A 20,105-nucleotide genomic window follows, 5' to 3' on the forward strand; every position below is an offset into this window, starting at 1 on the left:
GGAAAGGAGGTAACCCTCAAACTGGAGAGCTAGGCCCCAATAACTGGACACTCTCGCTGTTACACACAGGATTGACGCGTTAGCCCTGGGTGTCTCTGGAAGAGCTGAGAGTCAGGCAGGAAGAGCTTTTTAACATGAACAATATTTCAGGAGAAAATATTTTAAATAGTATGAGGATGAGATAAACAGGGTGCAAAATGTAGTGGGATAGGCATATGTGATCGAAAGGATTTGTCCTGATTAAATTTTTCATGATCAAATTATCTTCCTAGTCCCCAGTTTTCTTTCTTTATTCTCCAGAACTCTTCAAATAAAAAAAAAAATGTTAAAAAAAAAAGTATTACCTACATATTTACCCAAATATGTTGGCTAAATAAGCATGGCTGAAGTCCAAGTGAAGGTTCTTATCAACATCTGAATGCAGAGTAAGGGAGGAGATCTAGCTCTCAAAATTAGTCCCAGAAATCAGTGCAATTTCACCTCTTGCCCTCATTAATCCCTTGGCTTTGCTGAGGGCCTCTCCCTCTCTTGACTCAAGGGGCTATTAGCGCGCCTTTGGCAGCGCGTACGTGGACCAGAGGAAGCCTCTGTTAGGTTGTCCCCATGAATGCCCTCTACCCTAAAACAGCAGGAAGAATTTCTGGTAGCGAAAATAGTGGAGGTGTGTGTTTATGTTTAGGGCAAGGGTGGGTTTATGGGGATAAGGATGGTAGTAGTAGGAAGTAAGGAAACAAGTGTGTAATTTATTCTTGAAACAGTGACCCTCACGACGTGATTTTTGTACCTAAGATAAAATGTGATGGGTCATGCATCTATTCTATCACCTCCCCTCATTTGTCCAGCTGTGGAGATAAGCGATACAAGCATACGGCAAGCCACAGGAAACCAGGAAATGCGCTGGAATCCAGCTGCTATCCTGTATCTAGAAAAAGGAAGTAAATCAACTCACAGTGCAAACTCAGGATGGTTTAAAACGGGAAAAAGACATGGAGTAAATAGAAAAATTATTAGGAGGGAAGACAAAGATCCCTTCAGAAAGAATACCATGGGTCCTCACACTTCGATAGACAGAAAACCACTTTTAAACCATTTCTTTTTCTATATGAATAATAAACGCCATAAGAGAGATAATTCTCCTTGTGAAAGTTTTCCTGTCTTGAGCTAATACGGACACTCCCCTGCCCAGTGGAAAGGGGCCCCATCTCCCTCAGACTATGCACATCTTCCAGCGCTCACACACGCAAAGTGGCCCCGCATTGCCACCCACAACAGCTCCTGCCCACTGGGTGGCTCGGCCACTCGGCAGTGGACAGTCTGCTTAGCAATGGGGATTCCCTTCTCCAGAGGCAGGTCTATCAGACCAGCATGTACCCAGATGGGCACAGGATTCATGGGGTTTAATTATACATGCTAAAATTCCCCTTCTTTGACATGAATAAGCTAAAGGTGAAAGGTTAATAGGGTGACGAGAAGAAAAACCACTGTGGAATGAGAATGTTTTAGATTATCTCATTGAGGAAAATAACAGTCATGCTCTCCCTCACAAGACTATACCTGTGGTGACATATAGCCAAAAAGGCTGGAAGGGAGGGAACTGTAAAATACTAGAACATTGTAAAGTACATAGCTTCTACCTGGCAGGGAAATTTGTCCTCTGAGTGAAAAATTGAACAGATTGCTCGACTGGTTACCCAAATATTTGCAATCACACTGCAACTGGATCCCACAGAAAATGAAGCTTCTTCTTAGAGTTGTCGTGGTCGAACAGTATTTACTAACGGGCCTCTCCGTTTGTGCTGCCGTTTGGGTTGTAGGTAAGATAACATGTGCAGTCATTTACACCAGAAACAGAAAGCAACACAGGAATAAAAGAGCGGGGCACACTATTCCAACCTGCACGCACTCCTCCTACGCATCTCTCTGAATTCTTCTGCTCAGTGTTATAAAGGAAGGTCTGGAACCCCTCGGCCACACCCGTACCCCAGATCCCCTGCCCTGCAGCCCTACCCTCATCTCTGCTGCATCCAAACCCCTCTCTGTCCCAGTCCTGAAGCAGACCCAGCCAAAAAGGAATCTATAATGAAGGTGGAGCACACGAAATTCCTTTCCGAGTTCTTGCCTGGTTTCTGGGAACACAAGCCAATACAAATTTTCATGGCTATATTAACAGATGCAGCTATGCAACAGGGAGATGATAACACAACAAGAGCCCTTTTGAGTCGGGGGGTTTTAAATCCCAGGCCTTAGTGCGGGAGATGGGGAAGCAGGGTTAAGAAAGCAAAAAGGGTGGCCAGAGGGGGTGAGGGCTAAAAGAGGAAAAGAGGTGCAGAAGTGCTGGCCCTGGGGATGTGCGCTGGAAAAGCTCCCCGCTCTTGCCAGGGTAGGGACGAGGGTGGGAGGGCGCTCAGCAACAACCATTCAGGAGTATGAGCTCAAGAATTTGTAAACTGCACGTGGAATTACAAAATAAAAAGAATGGTGCTTACTGGCCAAAGTGTGAGTGTAACACAGTTACAATGAGACTGTTAAAAGCAAGTTCTCTTTGCATCTGGGAAAGAACAGCTTTCCACAATTGCATACAGTTACTTCTGACTCTGTCCTGCTTATACGGTCAGGCTAACAATACCACTGTACACAGCTTCTGAGCTTCACAAAATCTAGACCTTCAAGAGAAGACATCTCTGGGGATAGAAACATGTCAAATTTTTTCCTTACTAAAATGATCTTCTCCCTGTTTGTATAAGAAATAGTTTTGGTGCTCCAAATATCTCCAATTCTCACTGAGTTTTCAAGTGCTAAAAAAAAAAGTCTAATTCCTTATTTAGATTTAACCTACCCCCAGTCATGGGTTTCATTCAAATATAAAGACAGTTGCTCATGATAGATATGGCAATGAGGAGAGTGATCTAGCCATTAATTGTAAGCCCGATGCTGGCTGCATTCATTATAAGTCATAAAATGTTGTCATATATGAATATTCTTTGCCATTAGCTAAAGCGCAGAATGCTACAGCAAATATAGAAATCAGAGGATCAACTCCAGTAGGGAGGTATTATTCAATAAATTAGGTTTCATAGGCTTTATATCTCTGAAAATTAAATAGCACTCTGCCAATATGAGTGAATTCAGGCTTTCCTTTTAACATTAAACAAGTCTGCATTTTTATTTAATTTTTGGAATTATGGAAAATGTGATAGTCCTCACAAGCAACAAAAGAAAAGAGACAAATTAGACCACATCAAAATTGAAAACTTTTGTGTTGCAAATAATACCATTAAGAAAGTGAAAGACAACCAACAGAACAGAAAATATTTGCAAATCATATATCTGAGAAGGGACATATGTCCAGAATATATAAGGAACTTTTACAACTTAAGAATAAAAAGAGGCAGGCACGGTGGCTCACGCCTGTAATCCTAGCACTCTGGGAGGCCGAGGTGGGCGGATTGTTTGAGCTCAGGAGTTCAAGACCAGCCTGAGCAAGAGCGAGACACTGTCTCTACTAAAAATAGAAAGAAATGATCTGGACAGCTAAAAATATACAGAAAAAATTAGCCGGGCATGGTGGCGCATGCCTGTAGTCCCAGTTACTTGGGAGGCTGAGGCAGGAGGATTGCTTGAGCCCAGGAGTCTGAGGTTGCTGTGAGCTAGGCTGACGCCACAGCACTCACTCTAGCCCAGGCAACAGAGTGAGACTCTGTCTCAAAAAAAAAAAAAAAAAAAAAAAGAATAAAAAGACAACCCAATTTAAAAAGTAGGAAAAGAACTGGAATAGACAATTCTCCAAAGCAGATACACAAATGGCTATTAAGTGCGTGAAAATATGCTGAACATCACTAGTCGTTAGGGAAATCCAAATCAAAACCACAAAGAAATACTAGTTTACACCATTACAATGGTTGTAATAAAAAAAATACAGGGGAAAAAAAGTTTTGGCATGGTGGTAGAGAAATTGAAACCCTCATCCATTGCTGGTACAGATGTAAAATGGTGCAGCTACTTTGGAAAACTGCTTGGCAGTTCCTCAAAATGCTAAACATAGTTACTATTTGACCCAGAAATTCCATTCCTACGTATATACCCAAGAGAAGTAAAATCCTAAATCCACACAAAAACTTCTATGTGAATGTTCACAAGAGCAAAAGTTGGGACACAACTCAAATGTCCTCATCAACAGATGAATGAATAAAGAAAACGTGGTATATCCATACAATGGAATATCATTCAGCCATAAAAGGAATGAAGTACTGACACATGTTACAACACAGATGAACCTTGGAAACATTACCCTAAGTGAGAGAAGCCAGGCACAAAAGACCACATATTATATTATTTCATTCATACGAAATGTCCAGAATAGGCAAACCTATTGAAACAGACAGATGAGTGGTTGCCTTGATTTGGGGTGGTGTTTGTGGGGACGGAGTGACTGCCAATGCACAAGAAGTTTCTTTTTGGGACAATAAAAATGTTCTGGAATTAGATTTAGTAATGGTGGCACAACTCTGTGAATATACTAAAAATCATTGAATTGTACACTTTAAATGGTAGATTTTATGATATGTGAATTATATTTCAATAAAGATGTTTTAAAAAAATGGAATGGTGCATAAAAAAAGTCAGTCCAGAAGTCCCCTCTAAAGGATAACAATCTAAAATACATTGATTCCTAGAAAAGCAGAATACAGGATTCAATAAATTTCTCCAAGTACTCAAAAAAAAAAAGTATTTTTCAATTTTGGACTGATCATACTATGCCATTTTGTCATTTTATCCTGTCAAATTCTTAAGTATCATGTATTTGACAATGTGATAAACAGATAAACAAATTAATAAATAATTTTCTACAAATATTTCTAAGTTACTCTTTAACTGTTTTACATAGCTTTATATGCTTTATTAGCTTTCTTTCTTTTTTTTTCTTTTTTTTTTACACAGCTACTATAGCTACATGCTCACTTGGAGTGAGCTCTGCTTTCAGCCTTTTATGTAAGCAAGTAGAATCACAAGGAACCAGGTAAAACCAGGTACAACTTAGCCTCACATCTTCTCCACCACTTAATTCGATAACTTGTATGTCTGAAGGAGGCAAAGGTGAGATGACACTAGTATAAAACTAAAGCACCTATTTTTCATCCTTATAATTATTGAAGTCACACTGCTTGTAAAGTTTGCTAGACTGTAATTTTCCAAAGGAGAAATACCAAATAGAACAGTGAATAATTTTTGCCCTGAGAAATTATTTTGCTAAAATCTCTAGTTTATCTCAAGAAATTCTTTAGAAGAGTCTCCAACATGGTCTTAGATTATGTTGAAGGGAGGCGCGGAAAGGTTCTTCTCCTAAAAGAATGCCAACATTGCCCAGAAATAATCATGAAATTTAACAGCAAAGAACACTGAAAAAAGTAGTATTATCTGAGGCTCACAGCCAAGACTATCTTGATTTATTAGGTACATGTGCCCTTCTAAAAAAAGGTTCCCAGATACCATTATTTCATAATAAATTAAAAAGAATCTTCACTGAAAAGAGATGGTTCTTTTTAAAAAGTAAAATGTACATTTAATAGAGCTTTGTTCTCTGTCAGCTTCACCTTAAAGAATTCTTTTCAGATGGACGAAACTTATTTTTCCAATTAACCATTTCCTCAGCACAGTGCTTTTCAAACCTTAGCTGTCAGAATCACTGGAAGGATTATAAAAACACAGATAACTGGACCCACCCCCAGAGTTTCAACTAGGTCCCAGGGCAGGGCTCAAGAATTTGCATTCCTAACACTTCCCTATCCCACCATCCCATGATGATCTTGCTGGTCCAAGAATGGTACTTTGAGAGCACTGCCCTGGCGACTTAAAGAATTGGGGCTGGCTAGGCAAAGTCCCTTCTGGAAGGAAAGGTAAACTGCACCCAGAAGCCAAAACACATTTCCATTCAATATTGAAGTAACAGTAATTACCATAATCTGTTCCTGGACCTTTTGTGGTTCGTACATCTTGTTCTACCTTCCCGTTTTACACCTCACCCAGGGTTCACCTCTGGAGATTCTTCTCCCTCCCAGCGATCTCACGGCTACACAACAGCAGCCATGTCTGCCCAGCATGTCTGGCCAACATACCCTTACCCCGGACTTAGGGAAATGTCTACTGTTGGGTCCAAATAGGAGCCGAGGTGTTCAGCTGGAATCTGGAATTGGGATTAAGACATTTCTGTTTGGCTGCTCTTTTGAGCAAGAGATAAACCTCAAAGCTGTTGGCAATTCCCATTTCCTACCACATGGAATGGGTAACAGAAAAAAAAAAAAGTCTATCTGTCCACCCAGAGAGAAGCAGGGATTGGGGGGACTACTTCCCAGGTTCCATATGATCCTCCAGCCTCTGGCTTCCACAGGTGACTGAGGCCTTACCTGCCCTTGGGGTCCATAAACCAATCCCAAATCTGCATCTTCCATTACTATTAAATTCTCCTATCTTGCCTAAACTACCCAAAGAGGGTTTCTGTTATATATAACCAAAGGGGCCTTACTTAAAACTGTGAATAAAATCAGTGGGTCTCTTTCCTCTCCACTTGAGTTCACCTCAGGGATTAAACTCACCTTAAAACATCATTCTACCCAAGCTTTCCTGCTTCTAAGTATCTCATAGCTGAAGTTCTGTCTTATTTAGGTGATACTCTGAACCCCATATCAATATGTACTTCAAGTCTAGGGCCTGCTTGGATTCCTATACAAGAGGCAATTATAATTTATATGCCTCTGCAGGACTAGGCAGAAATAAATGAATATAAACCAGAAATAAATACAAATCCATCGGGTGAACACAGAAATTTTAAAAAAACCAATAAACTTGTTTCAAATTAAGGTCTAAAACAAAGTTATATTTACCATGTTAGAGAAATTTAAATGTTTAATTTTTCATTAATGTTTCTGAATAACTCCAGCTTTCCAGCTACATACTTTTTTTTGGTGCAGTTCATATTTTTAAATGGTATTCTTATTTGCTACTTCTGGGTTTGCCCAACTGTACATGGCACATTTTATATATGCATTCCCATGTAAACATGTGACTCTCCAAAGAAAGAAGAGGGCACATCTTTCTTTATCTCTTTGCATCTAGCTGCTTCTCTTAAAGCACAAGAGACAAAGCAGATAAAATTTTGTGTCACTTCTGGCATTATGTCACATCTGCGATAACATATCTATCCCATAAGTTTGCAAGGTGATTAGACATTGCAAAGCCAGAGTTTAAAGGTACCTTGAATGTCTTACCTTCTCTAATATTATATATCCTTTGTACTGAACTATGGGCTTTTAGCCTCCTTAAATGAAGACTTCTGGGAATTATCTTTGGCAACCATATGCTTAGCAGAAAAGCCTGATTATTTTGGCTGCCTGGTATCACATAACAACAGGTAGTCGCAGACTTCCAGTGGTTTCCTCAGAGTGGGTTGCTTTCTTTATGGCAATCAATTTATTTGGCCCAGCTGTCAAGTACTCAACTTCCCAATTAACAACTGGAAATAGAACTTGAACCACGGGAAGGAAGAAAACTGAGATTTTTCTCAAACATACAGTTAAATGAAAAATTTAGCCTAGTCCCTAATTCATCTGTGTTTTTTCCATAAAACATAAATGTCAATTTGGAAAACAATACACCTACAGAGGTTTCTCCACATAGGAAAGTTTCACATGGTGTTTGGCTAGACCATGTGCCAAGCATCCCTCCTTAAGGAGTTAACATGAATTAATTTAAAATTGGAAATGAAGCAGCCAAAATTGTTGACTAGTTTCCTCTTATTATTTCAATGAAAAGACTGAAGAGATAGGTCACAGCTTCTAATCTCAAAGAAATAACTAACGGAGGAGAAAACATCTTTTATTCCACAGCTTGGTGGTTCCTTGGGTCAAAACTGAAATAAGGAAAAGTATGCTCCATGCATTATCCTTGCATAACTCATTAGCTCCACCCAACTCTTCCGGACCAAAAGGATTTGCCCCAGGATGACGAAAGACTATAACCAAAAATCAGCAAGCAGGAAGCAATAGGGACTCCTGTCCACAAGAATGCCCACAACGAGGCTTTAGGGGTATCAGTCGAGGTGAACATGCAGCAACCCTGACTTGGTGCACAGAAGCTTTGGGAAATGAGTTAGGACTCTTGTTTATAGAGGGACAGAGATGATAATGGAAAAGGGAGTCTGAAGACACTAAGTCCTTTACTTGGATGTCTTTCAAGGAATGAGCACTGAAATTGTATACAACTTGAGGAAAGACAGCACATGAAGTTTTGTCTTAACATCTTCTTTCTTGCAAGAGTGTGGCTTAGGAATGAAAAGACACTTGTTTTTAAGTTGCATGCCTATTTTTAGGACTAACTTAGAAACTTCCTCTCCATTTACCTGACCACAGGCTGTTAGACTGTAGCAGTACTAAATTCTAAGCGCAAATCACTTAAACAGATTCCATTGTCCTGGATTACTTCTGACTAGACTATAGCATCTAAGCATCGGGACTGTGCTCGTATTTCTTTGACCTAAGTCTCTTACACACTCAATGCTGGGAAATTTTTTCTGGGCAAAAAAGTAGTTGTCAGTCTTCAAAAAGTTTTTGTTTCCACATCACAAAACAAGGGCAGATGTCCTTTGGAAATATGACCACGTCATCCATTCAACTATTGTTGAACCCCACAGCTTATGTCCTCAAAGTCAACATACACATTTAAAAGGGCCGTTGCTATCCACATAATATCATTAACTGTGTATTGCTGCATGGCCGTATTCTATTTGAGCGATCTCATTATTATCTAGGAAATGATTTCATACTTCAGTGTCTCAAATGGAGTCATCCAGAGGATTAAAGTAAAATGCTTTCTTTAAAGAACATCTCTCCTGAAATCTCATTTTTGCACATGCTTTTTCGGTGCCACTCCAGCCTCCTGTGCTCACAATACTGGCTGCCCAGCAAACTCTAAACTAGAAATATTATACACTAGAATCTGACCATCAGGAGGGGCACAGGGGTCACTGTTGGATGAGAGTTCAAGTCACTGGAATATAAAAGCATAGTCCATGGAGGAAGAATCAGAGCTGTGTGATCTCTTTGAATTGATCAGAAAAACAAAAGATGAATTTACTCTGTCACTGAGATCTTTTCACACAAGAGGGAGGGTTCAAATATACGAAAATGTATTGGCTTGAACATCCTTTTTAAAAACTTTCAGCCTTCAGCAATCTCTTGCTAGACCTCTCATCTGTATAGGAGGAGTTGCACCATCACTGCAAAGTTTAGGAAATGGGGTTACGATAAGGATGTAACGATTGCATTATGCTTTATCTATAACAAATCATGTTCCCCTGAAGTTCCAGTATGCTTTGAATTAACATCAAAGAAAAGAATTCTTAACCCCACCAACTGGCAAATACAGGAATTTCAACTGTTCTGATATAATGACTCTGAGTAAATCACTATTAATTTCTTACTTTCCAACCTACTAGTCAACCAGAAACACAGTCAGAATTGCTGATGAAATTACAGATCGCAGAGGAGTCTCTCTAATGCATTTCTTGCTTTCATCCTCCAAGCACAGCAAGTTCCAAACTAAAAACAGCTTTTGATTCATATTAGCATTTTAAATATAGTTTCTAAAAATTACCCTTAAGAGGCAGTGAACTAAGGATGGGATATGACTTGTCAAGTATTATTATTGATATAAATTTTCTTTTCATGTTCTGAAAGTCATACCTTTGAAAGACACTACATTTTTACCTGTTGTGGAAGAGATGGGACAGATAGGAGACAGGGTGGGAACAAATCCAAAATATATGAATTTCAAATTATAGCCCATTTTTCCTACATTTAACAGGCCGAGATTACATTTAGACACTAGTCAAGAATTATTCAAGGGGTGGAGGGAGGGCAGTAAAAAAATTTTAATTAAAAATTAAAAAAAGAAGTATTCATTCATCCTTAGAACAGATTATTATAATACTACATTACAAAATTCTCTATCCATAAAAATCTCTTGTTGCTAGTCTATTGGCAATTACTTCAGGTGCCATCACAACTGCTTAAGAAGTTAAAAAAATATTTGTAATGGTCCTTAAAAACTACAGCATCAATACACAACAACTGCAAGGTCCTCTATTGAGAAAGAATAGATATTTTGATCAACCAGCAGAAGAGCTCTCAATGTCATTACAACCCATTTAAAATTATGGCCTGCCCTACATCATCTTAGAAAGCAGTAGTGGCTTCCAAAAATTTGCAGTAATATTCGGGAAAAGGTTGTATTTAATAAGATAGGTACACAGCTAATATGCACAAACTCATATATACAACACAGGAATTTAAGCCAAGTAATCTGATCATTCCTTGAATTCAGTGCAATAATGTGATATTGCTGCCATTAGGTTAATTATAACCCATGCAGGAAGCAGTCCAGTTGGCATGCAAGTGAAATGATCAGAATGTGAATATTTTAGAATAAATCAAGTACCTGAGAGTTTCATGAGAAGTTCAGACGCTGCTTTGACTGACATATCCCGCCTGAGCACATTCCCCTTCCCTTCCTGGGACTTAAGTGTGTCCTCAGAGACGCTTGGGGCTGACACTTCAGATTCCGGGCTGAACACATAGCTGGACCGAGGCAAAGTGGTGCTTAGGGCCTCCTCTTCCTTAGGCTCCTCTTTCACTTTAAAATTAAGATTCATGGGCTCCTTCTGATTTGCAGCTGTCAAAAGAAAAAAGGGATTATATATACATAAAAGGCCACTCCCCCTTTTAGCTGCCCCGTACTTAATGAAGTGGGGAATGCACAATCATATTGTGCTAACAGCCAGAGGGACCACAACCTGACCAAAATAGGCTGGGCCCTGGGCACAAAAATACTATATCCTCCACAAGCCTAGGACTCTGAAGAGTGTGGGCTTTTGAACCTATAATATTTTAAGAAGTGTCGCCTCTACAAAATGTCTGGGCATTTTCTCTTTGGTTTCCCTAAATGTCTTCTTTCCTGCGTATGCCACTGCCTCTCTGACTTATTAGCACTCTCCCCACTTAATCCTATTATAGAATAATGCTTTCAGGCAATTATTCTGCCATAAAATATTGAATAAAAACATGAGTCAGAGGCAATACCCAAAGCAAAAACCTGGGGTGCGGTGGTAAGTTGAGGATGGAGAATGTGCCAAAGAGAAAGTGCAGACTAGAGATACACCACACCTGCCTTATTACAAGCCAACGCTACTGACCCATAAACAGTGGGGCATGTACTTGGCGTTGTTCTTCTGGTCACAGTGAATAAATCCTTGTCTGTAGCTCAAGTCACCTCTGAGTTCAAAAGGGGCTGATTTTTCCTCAAGAAAACTTTTTAGTTTAGAATAATTAATTTTAGATTAACAGAGAAGCTGCAAAGATGGTTCAAAGAGTTCCCATATATCCTTCTCCCAGTATTCCCTAATGTTAACATCTTACATAACCATGGTTCATTTGTCAGAATTAAGAAATTCACATTACCATGAGCTAAACTCTAGATTTTATTCAGATTCACCAGTTTTTCCACTACTGCCCTTTTTCCATTTTTAGCATGGTTGGTTGGTGTGAAGTGTGTGGTCAGGGTAGAACGAACTGGCCCATTATGGGATGGCTTCTGTGGCTCGGCTACCTACACTGTACCAGGCCTTCCCCACCGGGCTACACACTACCCAGAAAAGACCAAGAAAGTAGAGACAAGCACCCTCTTCCACCACTTCTCACTTTCATAGGCATCTCGCTCCCCTTGAAAGGTCCAGGTAGGAAGAACTGTAGGTTGGTTATATTGGGTGTGTCTGTCTTTTGAGTAAGAGGATCTCATCCTAATATAGACTTCTTAGAAACACTTACTTGAATGAGCCTTAAGCCCATTCTATCTTAGCAAACAAAAAGATGAAAATAAATTCCCAAAGCAAATACCCAGCACCCCTCGCCCACTACCTACTCCAAGCCAATATACAAGCACAAAGTCCTTTCTGCCACCGCATGCCCTTCTAAGAATGTACATTCTGGAATCATATGTTCACACAGACAAGCATATTTGGAAACTGGACCCCAGAGGGCTAAAGTAACATTTGGGAGTTTCACTACCAGAAAGATGCAGAGCTGGGACCAGAACCCAGGTCCATGAGCTGCCACCTGTGTCCCTTACCTGCCTCCACACCACTCCACCACTTCTGGCCCTGTGTTATCACAAAACTTGAATGTAACGTGACCTTCAAATCTTTGCTCAAATACCATCCTGTTCAAATTGCAACCCCCACCCCTACAGTACTCCAATCTCTCTTACCTTAATGTAATTCTCTGTTTTTCCCCCCAAAATACTTATCACCTAATAACAGACTGTCATGGACTGAACTGTTCATATGTTGAAGGCCTAACTTGCCAATGTAAATATATTTAGAGTTAGGCTCTTTAAGGGGGTAATGAAAGCCAATGTGACTGGTTACACTGAAGAACTAGAAGAATAAGAGGGGTGCCATGTGCAGAGAGGAAAGGCCATGTGCAGACACAGTGAGAAGGAGGCCACCTGTAAGCCAAGGACAGAGGTCCTAAAAGACTAATCACATACCATATAAATTTTTTATTTATCATGTTAACCATTTATGGTCTGTTTCCTCAACTCAAAGGAAGGCTTCATGAAGGCAATGATCTTTGTTTTAATGCTGATGTATCTTAAGTGGCTAGAACAGTGCCTGGAACATAGTAGGTGCTCAATATATATTTGTTGCATGAATAAAATATGTTGGCTCAAAATTCCAATACTACCTGTGGTTGACAAAAACTAAGAACTCCAAAATACCCCACCCAAAAGTGATCAGAAATGCTTTCCTTGGATCTAATCATTAGATTGGGGATAAGACCTTTGAGATAAAAGCTTTGCTACCTAGACCACAGTGCTTACTGAAATGTCTGAATAATCACTTGGATTCTAGGGCTACTAAAGGAGGAGCCCAGAAAAATCTCAAGGAAAGTGCTTAAAATCTAGCCCTTTGGGGATAATGCCATAGGAATCTGAACTAAAAAGGGAACAATGACAGGCTCCAGAGCAATCCTTAAGTAAGTATTTCTGACCTCTATGAGAAAGGTTGCTCCTCAGAGGACTTTGTTTATTTAGCACACTTCTCCCCTTTGCACCTCTCAGCCACTTCCTGTGGGTCTGTCACCTTCTTAAACTTGCTCTCTCTCTTCCAGAACCCTTTGTAAAATCCTTTTCCCAGAGCATCCTAGTTCCTTACAATAGAGTAATTAGTGTATGTTTATTAAGTCTGTGACTTTGATTCTTTGGGAAGGAATAATTAAAGTGAATTGTTACGTATTTTAAAAATGCTTCAGTGTTGTATATTTTATTTAAAAATATTTGAAAATTCTAAGATGAGGCTAGGAAAGAGATAAGAAACTACTGAGTCCCTAGAAGCAAATTCCAACTTCTAGCGAAGACAAGCAGATGCTCTCTGAACATGTAAGTGGCTTCTTGAAGAATTAATCAGAATATATGCTCCGTGAGACTTAAGAAAAAAAGACATTTAGCATTGTTAGCAACAACCTGGATTTAACAGGACTTCAATTAGGCACTTAAAAAACAATAGGCAAGCTGTATATTGCTGGATTATAAATTTGCAAGGCACTACATACCTGGTTTTCACTCTGACAATATCAAGAATGGCATAAAACTGTAATGTGCTGGGGGAGTGTAAATATAGCTAATGACACATCAGAAAAACATGTGGAAAACACTCATTTGCCCAAGGTTTAATTTCCCAAACATTTCGGTCTGAATAGAAGATGTAAAACTAGGAATATGAAGCCTGACCTGCTTTTTTTCAATTACCAAAAATATTTTCATTAAGAACAGTAGACAAAGCCTATATTTTAAAATTAATATGACTGAATAATTACCATCTCTTTAATTATCCCACTTAAAAAAAACCCCACATGTACAGAGAAAAGTGGAATTAAAGATTTCCTTTTGAGAAATTGCTAAGAGAAAAGCAACAATTTATGACTTTTTAACACAACAGTCTTTACTTCATTCCTACTACTAACACAAAAAGATTTGTACACATATGGAACTCAGCTTGCAAAGGACTTTCACAGCACCTGTCCTGACTTCTGTTTATGTGTCTTAAAGCTTCCAGTTACTTCACTTTCAATGCAGTGAGGAAGCCCCACTAATCAAGGGGCCCCTTCTTTCGCTGTTTGTTCCAAACATTTTAGGACATGAGCCACTCTGATTATAAATTATGTATCTCTCAATTCACATACTTGATGGAGTTGGACTGCCATTTAAAGGAAACAAATCAGCTTTTTTTATGATTTATAAAGGATTCAAGATAAAGGTGAATGCAGGAAAGGAATCGGAAAGTTGCTGGGATAAAATGATTCCAATTTTCCTATTTTAATAGGCACACATTAATGAGTTGTAAAAGTAAACAGCAAAGTGTCATCAGTTCACATTGAATTCTTTCTAAGCCCCCTATCCCACCAGAAAAATTCTATAACTTCCTTAAAGATGATGATTTGTTTTAACGACACATACAACTAGCATTTAAATAATTACACAGGGATTGAGCCTTCCAACGACCACAGGAGATAGGTGTTATTACTATCTTCATTTTACAGGTGAGGAAACTAAGGTCCCAAGAGGATAACAAACTGACACCCTCAAATCACAGAGCTAATACACAGAGACACTAGGCTTCAGAGCTTCCAAGTCCTTTCCTTTCTCTCCAGGTCACCCAGGTGCCTTTTAAGGACACTAACCTAAGCAGCTGGACTATGGGCTTTGGAAAGTAAGTGATGTGAAGTGAACTAAGCATCGTTAATGAGAAAAAGAAGGGTGGGTGTCATCTGATGGGAAGGTATGTAGGAAGGACTCTGGTAAAGATTTGACTAAGAGGATGAAAGAGAAGGAACAGACTGCAATGTGAATGCTTCTGTTCTGCCCTGTTGGTTCCCTCTGGTGAAGGAAAATGACACCTTTCCTTGAGATTAATAAGACAGAGCTCTCTTTCAGTTCAGAGTATGGCAATTTTGTAAATGCTGAACAGCTCCATGAAAAAGCAAGGCCATTGAGAATTTTATTTACTACTTCACCCTAAAACAGAGCCAAAGACTCTTGAACCTGAAAGGGATCACAGATCAATGATTTTCAGACAGTGTTATAAGGAACTCTAGGATATGATTCAGGGGTTCCAATAAATATTTGTTCAAATTTAAGTTTTTAAAATTATTTTTAGTAATTTTAGATGATATATAAAATGTCAACACATTGGAGACCACTAATGTGTTAAGTTCATTGAGTTTTGCCTAGCCCTTGTAATGCAGTTTTTTCCTGCTATCATAGGAGGGCCAGAGTTCTACTAAAATATCATTAATAAGGAAGTGATTGGCTTTGTACCAATCTTTCAAAAAATTCAGGCCTGTGTATGTGTCCACGTAAACTGTACAATTATGGTGCTGCTAGCGTCTGTCAGTGTTTCTCAACCTCAGCACCACTGGCATTCTGGACTGGACACTTTGCTGGGAGGAGCTGTAGGTGTGGGGAAGCTGCCTGGCACACTGTAGGATGTTTAGCAGCATCCCCGACTTGTATCCACTAGATGCCAGTAGCATCTCCCACTTGTGAAAACAAAAAATTTCTCCAGACATTGTCAACTGTCCTCTGGGTACACCTCCCTTAAATGGCAGGGCAGGTCCAAATGTATCTGCTTTGGTACAGTTTCTGACCATAGCTAACAGATAGGCAGACAGACAGATAGATGTAGATATATAGATATATCTGGATCTGTCATTTACTGAGCACGTAACATGGGCCAGGAAATACACTAAGTATTTACCTGGATTAATTTATCTGATCCTCACAACCACCCTTTGAGGTAGGTACTGGTATTATCCCCATTTTGCAGACAAGGAATCTGAGACCTAAAGAGATTAAATACATTTCCCAAATAACAGTTAATTGGGTAATAGCCAAGTAGTTAATATGGAATTACAGATGGCTTTAGTGCATATTGTGAGTTTTGAATACTTCTCATCTGTCATTTATTATAAAGAATGAGGGCAGTTGCTAAATGTTGTCAACTTTGAAGTGAAAACTTGTATTATTATATTCTTCTTTATTTGAAGGGATCCAGAGATTACCAACTGAGTTGTTAAAAATCTGTTCCCATTTGCTACAACTTCCCTGTGTGAAATAGTATTTGTATTTTTTCAAACTGCAATCAGCAAAATAAATTTAGAAATATACTAGATGATAGCATTGCTATGAAGACTAACCCTTTATAACACTAGAGTGTCATACTTTGTGCTTGTTAAATAGCAACTTCTTTTTCTAATTGCTTGGCTTTTAAAATAAATACGTAAATGTAACAAATGAGAACTTAAAAAATAAAGTTATATTAAAAAATACATCTTACATGTGTTTTATATAGAGTCTACACCTAAGATTTTATTTGAAAAAATGGACTCAAAACAAAATGAAAACCACTACTGTTTTCCACTCCCTGATTTTACAATAAGAAAACACAGGCTCAGAAAATGATACAATCTTTTTAAAACCACACAGCCTGTTAATGATAGAACCAGAATCAGAGCCTATCTTTCCAGACTATAAGCCAATGCTATTATATCTACCCAGTTCCCTTGTTAAGGAGTATGTAAGCACGTACAAACAGGCTGGGACCTGGGATTTTTCAACAATTTGAGGTGCTTTGGGTGAAAAAAATAAATTGCCTTCTGAAATCATAAGAAAAGCTAAGATCTAATTAAATAATAATTAATAACAGTTGAGTATTACTTTTAAATGTTAAGTGTATTATATTCAAATGGAATGTTTAAAACTTACTAAATATTCTTAAATCTTGCCCTTTAATTTGCCTTAAATCATTTTATTATTAGTGGTTCGTGAAATTTTAACCATTTCATATTTCTCATTAATCCCCACCTGAGCTAGTCCTTGGCCACACTTCAGGATCTATGTACCCAAACCCAAACTGCAAAGGTCCCCTGTGACAGCCACCATTATAGATGGTGACAAAGGGGTAACCTCAGTCAGCGGTGCCTCAAGAACTTTAAAATAAATAAATAAGGTTTTTCTCCACGAACTAAACTACCAAAACCAATACATAATGAGCAAAAGTAGCCATCTGCAGTAATCCACTTAACAGACAGGATATCTGCCTTGTCAAAAGCAGGAAGGACAAGTCCTGGAAAACCGATCAAGCCTTGAGTAAATGTGAAGCGAAAGCTCTATTTTAAATTTGTACTATTAATACATCCAAAAAATGAAATGTATGAACAGCAATGAAGTGATTTGCATGGAGACTACAAGAAAGAAAATCTAAAGATTGGACAATGTATTTCCAAGGCTTTTCAGGGAAGTTGGTGACCACCTTCCCCAAATGACATCCCCTCTTGACATTTTAAATTAATATGCTGATAGATCAGTTTGTAAAATTAATATGTTTACAGATCGGTTTGGAAATGATTTTTGTCATTGTGGATTATTACACAGAGGGTCTGAAGAACTCTGGGCTGTGGCAGACTATGAAATGACCACAGTGATCGCCCCCTGAAGGCCCACCCTTTGCAATGTGACTTCCCAGGAGGCAGAAGATATATATGGAGCTCCCTGCTTCAAACTACCAGACCCCTGGAACAGCATGAGTGAAGACAGAAAAACAGAAATGAAAGGAATATGTCCATGAGCTCATGAAGACTATGAACAGTTTTCTTGGGAGGAGTAGGGAGATGGGTTACTCAGTAGAAAGTAGGCAGCCAGGCAGGGACATAACCTAATGTAAGACGTACTGGAAGAGTCCATCAGAAATGCTGGGAATTGGGGGTCGGGGGTGGCCTGGGGTGGGGAAAGGTACGAGGGAGACAGCTAGAGGGGCAAGCTGCCTAGGTGTGAGGCTGCATGTGAAGGGATGGATTGTAGCTACATTTTGAAGACACAAAAGATTTAACCAGATTAGAGAATGAAAGTGCATGCGTTAGAAATGATGCCATGATTTGAAGCCAAGGAAAATAAACAGTGAAGCAGACGGAGGTCAAAAGACAGTTTGCTCAACTGAGAAAAAAAAATTAGGTAATAGCTAATTAAGTGGTCATGAGCCAAGCCTCTGCAGTTTAGCGGAGCTGAATCTTTGCTCTGTCCCTCATAGCTGAAACCTTTAAGTCTCAGCTTCCTCATCTATAAAATAGGTTTAATATTATTGGCCCTATAGGGCTGTGGTGAGGCTTAAATGAGAAATCACACGAAGTGGTTGGCACAGTGCCTGACTCACTGTAAGCACATTTGATTAATTATAGCTCTTATAATAGTAGTAGTAAAAGTAGTAACAATAATAGCAACAGTAGTGAAAAGAAGAAAGTGGACTTCTGCGAGAAGGAAGAGAACAGCCTAGCTTTGTTTTTACGGAAGGGATGGGCTTTGATAAATTTTCCCAAGGGTCTATCATGATAAAAAATTATTCTGATGTCAACTCTAGAATTAGGTACACTGTATCCAGCCCGGTAAAGAAAGAAAATTCTGGATTCCAGACATGACCTTTTTACAGTTATTTGCCCCGAGTCCTGGTTTTCTTATCTACATGTTGATTATAACATATTTGGAAATACACTACACAATGTAAAGCTCTACAGAAATGTAAGTTGGTCTTTACTGTTACTACTCTACTTGTATTAAATAATTCCAGAGGAGCTTAAAAGTATTAATACAACTTCTCAAGATGTCTGACATACAACATTAAGAGAGTGGCTCCCATGCTGGAGACTCTGGCTAATTCCACAACAAATAAGAAAGGCAGAGAACAGAGCCAAGTTCCTGCTGCTTCTTTACTCAGTAATCTGGGGTATAGGTAGCCTGGGGAAGGGAATGCTGGAACCACCACTGCCTTGATTAGAACCCCAGTTCTGCCACTTACTAACCCGGGCTAGACTTTTAACCTCTCTGTTTCTCAGTTTCCTCATCTGTAAAATGGGAATATTAATACTACCTACCTCCGGGGTTGTTATGAGGTTCGAAAGAGTGAAATGGCACAGAGTAAACACTACATAAAGTAAAAAATAATAATCAATGAGTAAATAGCATAAGGTCTCCAACCATGCAAGTTTCAACACCTGTGTGTCTAAGTCACCCAGGGCTCACTTACTTATAATTGCACCTGCCCCCTTCTGTGACTCAGATCGGTCCTTGTCTCACAGAATAGCAAGTCACTGAAAATCAGCAGAGTCACATTCTCCCTCTCATGTGAATCACCAAGCTCAATAAAGTCCAGGATTTCAAAAGGGCATTCAGGCTGCCTGCATTTTAAGGCCCCTAATGCAGCTGCTCACATAAGGAATTTTGGTCACATGATCAGTGGGTGCCCATCATGAGAAAAGCGAGGCAGGGTTAAAAAGAAGGACCAAACCGAAGATGGAAAGGGAGCTGTCAAAAATAAACCAGCTGGGGACAGCACACTCAGGCGTGGGGAGTAGAAGAGCCCCCTGGCTGCTGGAACTGCAGTCTTGGGGTATGAGTGACACAAGGATGGCATTTACTTGGAAGAAGGCTCACTTGTTAAGACATTTTACAGAAAGCGAATCAGAGTCACCGGGCAATGAGGACAACTTGGTTCAATGGGCATCTCCCACATCTCCTTCTCCAGCAGCACAAACAAAGGTAAAACAAGATAGGGAGCTGCCACTTATACATAAACTGCATTGTAATTACAGATGCATAAAATTATGAAAAATAGATGGAAGTTGCAGAACAAAGGCCTATGCGACACTACAAGATGAGACACAAATAAGTTAACCAACACCTTTCATTTATACGTGAAAACCTTTGCTAGTCTATGGCTGAATTACTGATAAGTCAGAAACCATTTAGCTTGTATTCATTTGTTCACAAACTTTTTCTCTGTGAGGATAAAAGTAAGTTGCTGCTTTAAAAAAGTCCATCTCTCCTAGTTAAAATTATTTTGGTCTCAAATTTTATGAAATTAATATAATGTGGGAGACAGCACAAAAATTTTTGCTGGTTTCCAAATTAAAAATAGTTGAAATGACATATCTTTTATTTTGGAAAACCAG

General features: G+C 39.1%; 1 protein-coding gene across 3 annotated transcripts in view; it reads right to left on the reverse strand.

Moving 5' to 3' along the window:
- The window catches only part of ZNF827 (zinc finger protein 827), a 162,206-nt gene that overhangs the window by 87,006 nt on the left and 55,095 nt on the right, over window positions 1-20,105 (reverse strand). For all 3 annotated transcript variants that reach the window (XM_069493311.1, XM_069493312.1, XM_069493313.1), the window contains exon 5: window positions 10,489-10,722. In XM_069493311.1, the coding sequence (XP_069349412.1) occupies window positions 10,489-10,722 (234 nt within the window). The remainder of the gene's footprint in view (window positions 1-10,488; window positions 10,723-20,105) is intronic.

The sequence above is a fragment of the Eulemur rufifrons genome, chromosome 18 (genome assembly GCF_041146395.1).
Source record: "Eulemur rufifrons isolate Redbay chromosome 18, OSU_ERuf_1, whole genome shotgun sequence".
In the NCBI taxonomy this organism is placed as follows: domain Eukaryota; kingdom Metazoa; phylum Chordata; class Mammalia; order Primates; family Lemuridae; genus Eulemur; species Eulemur rufifrons.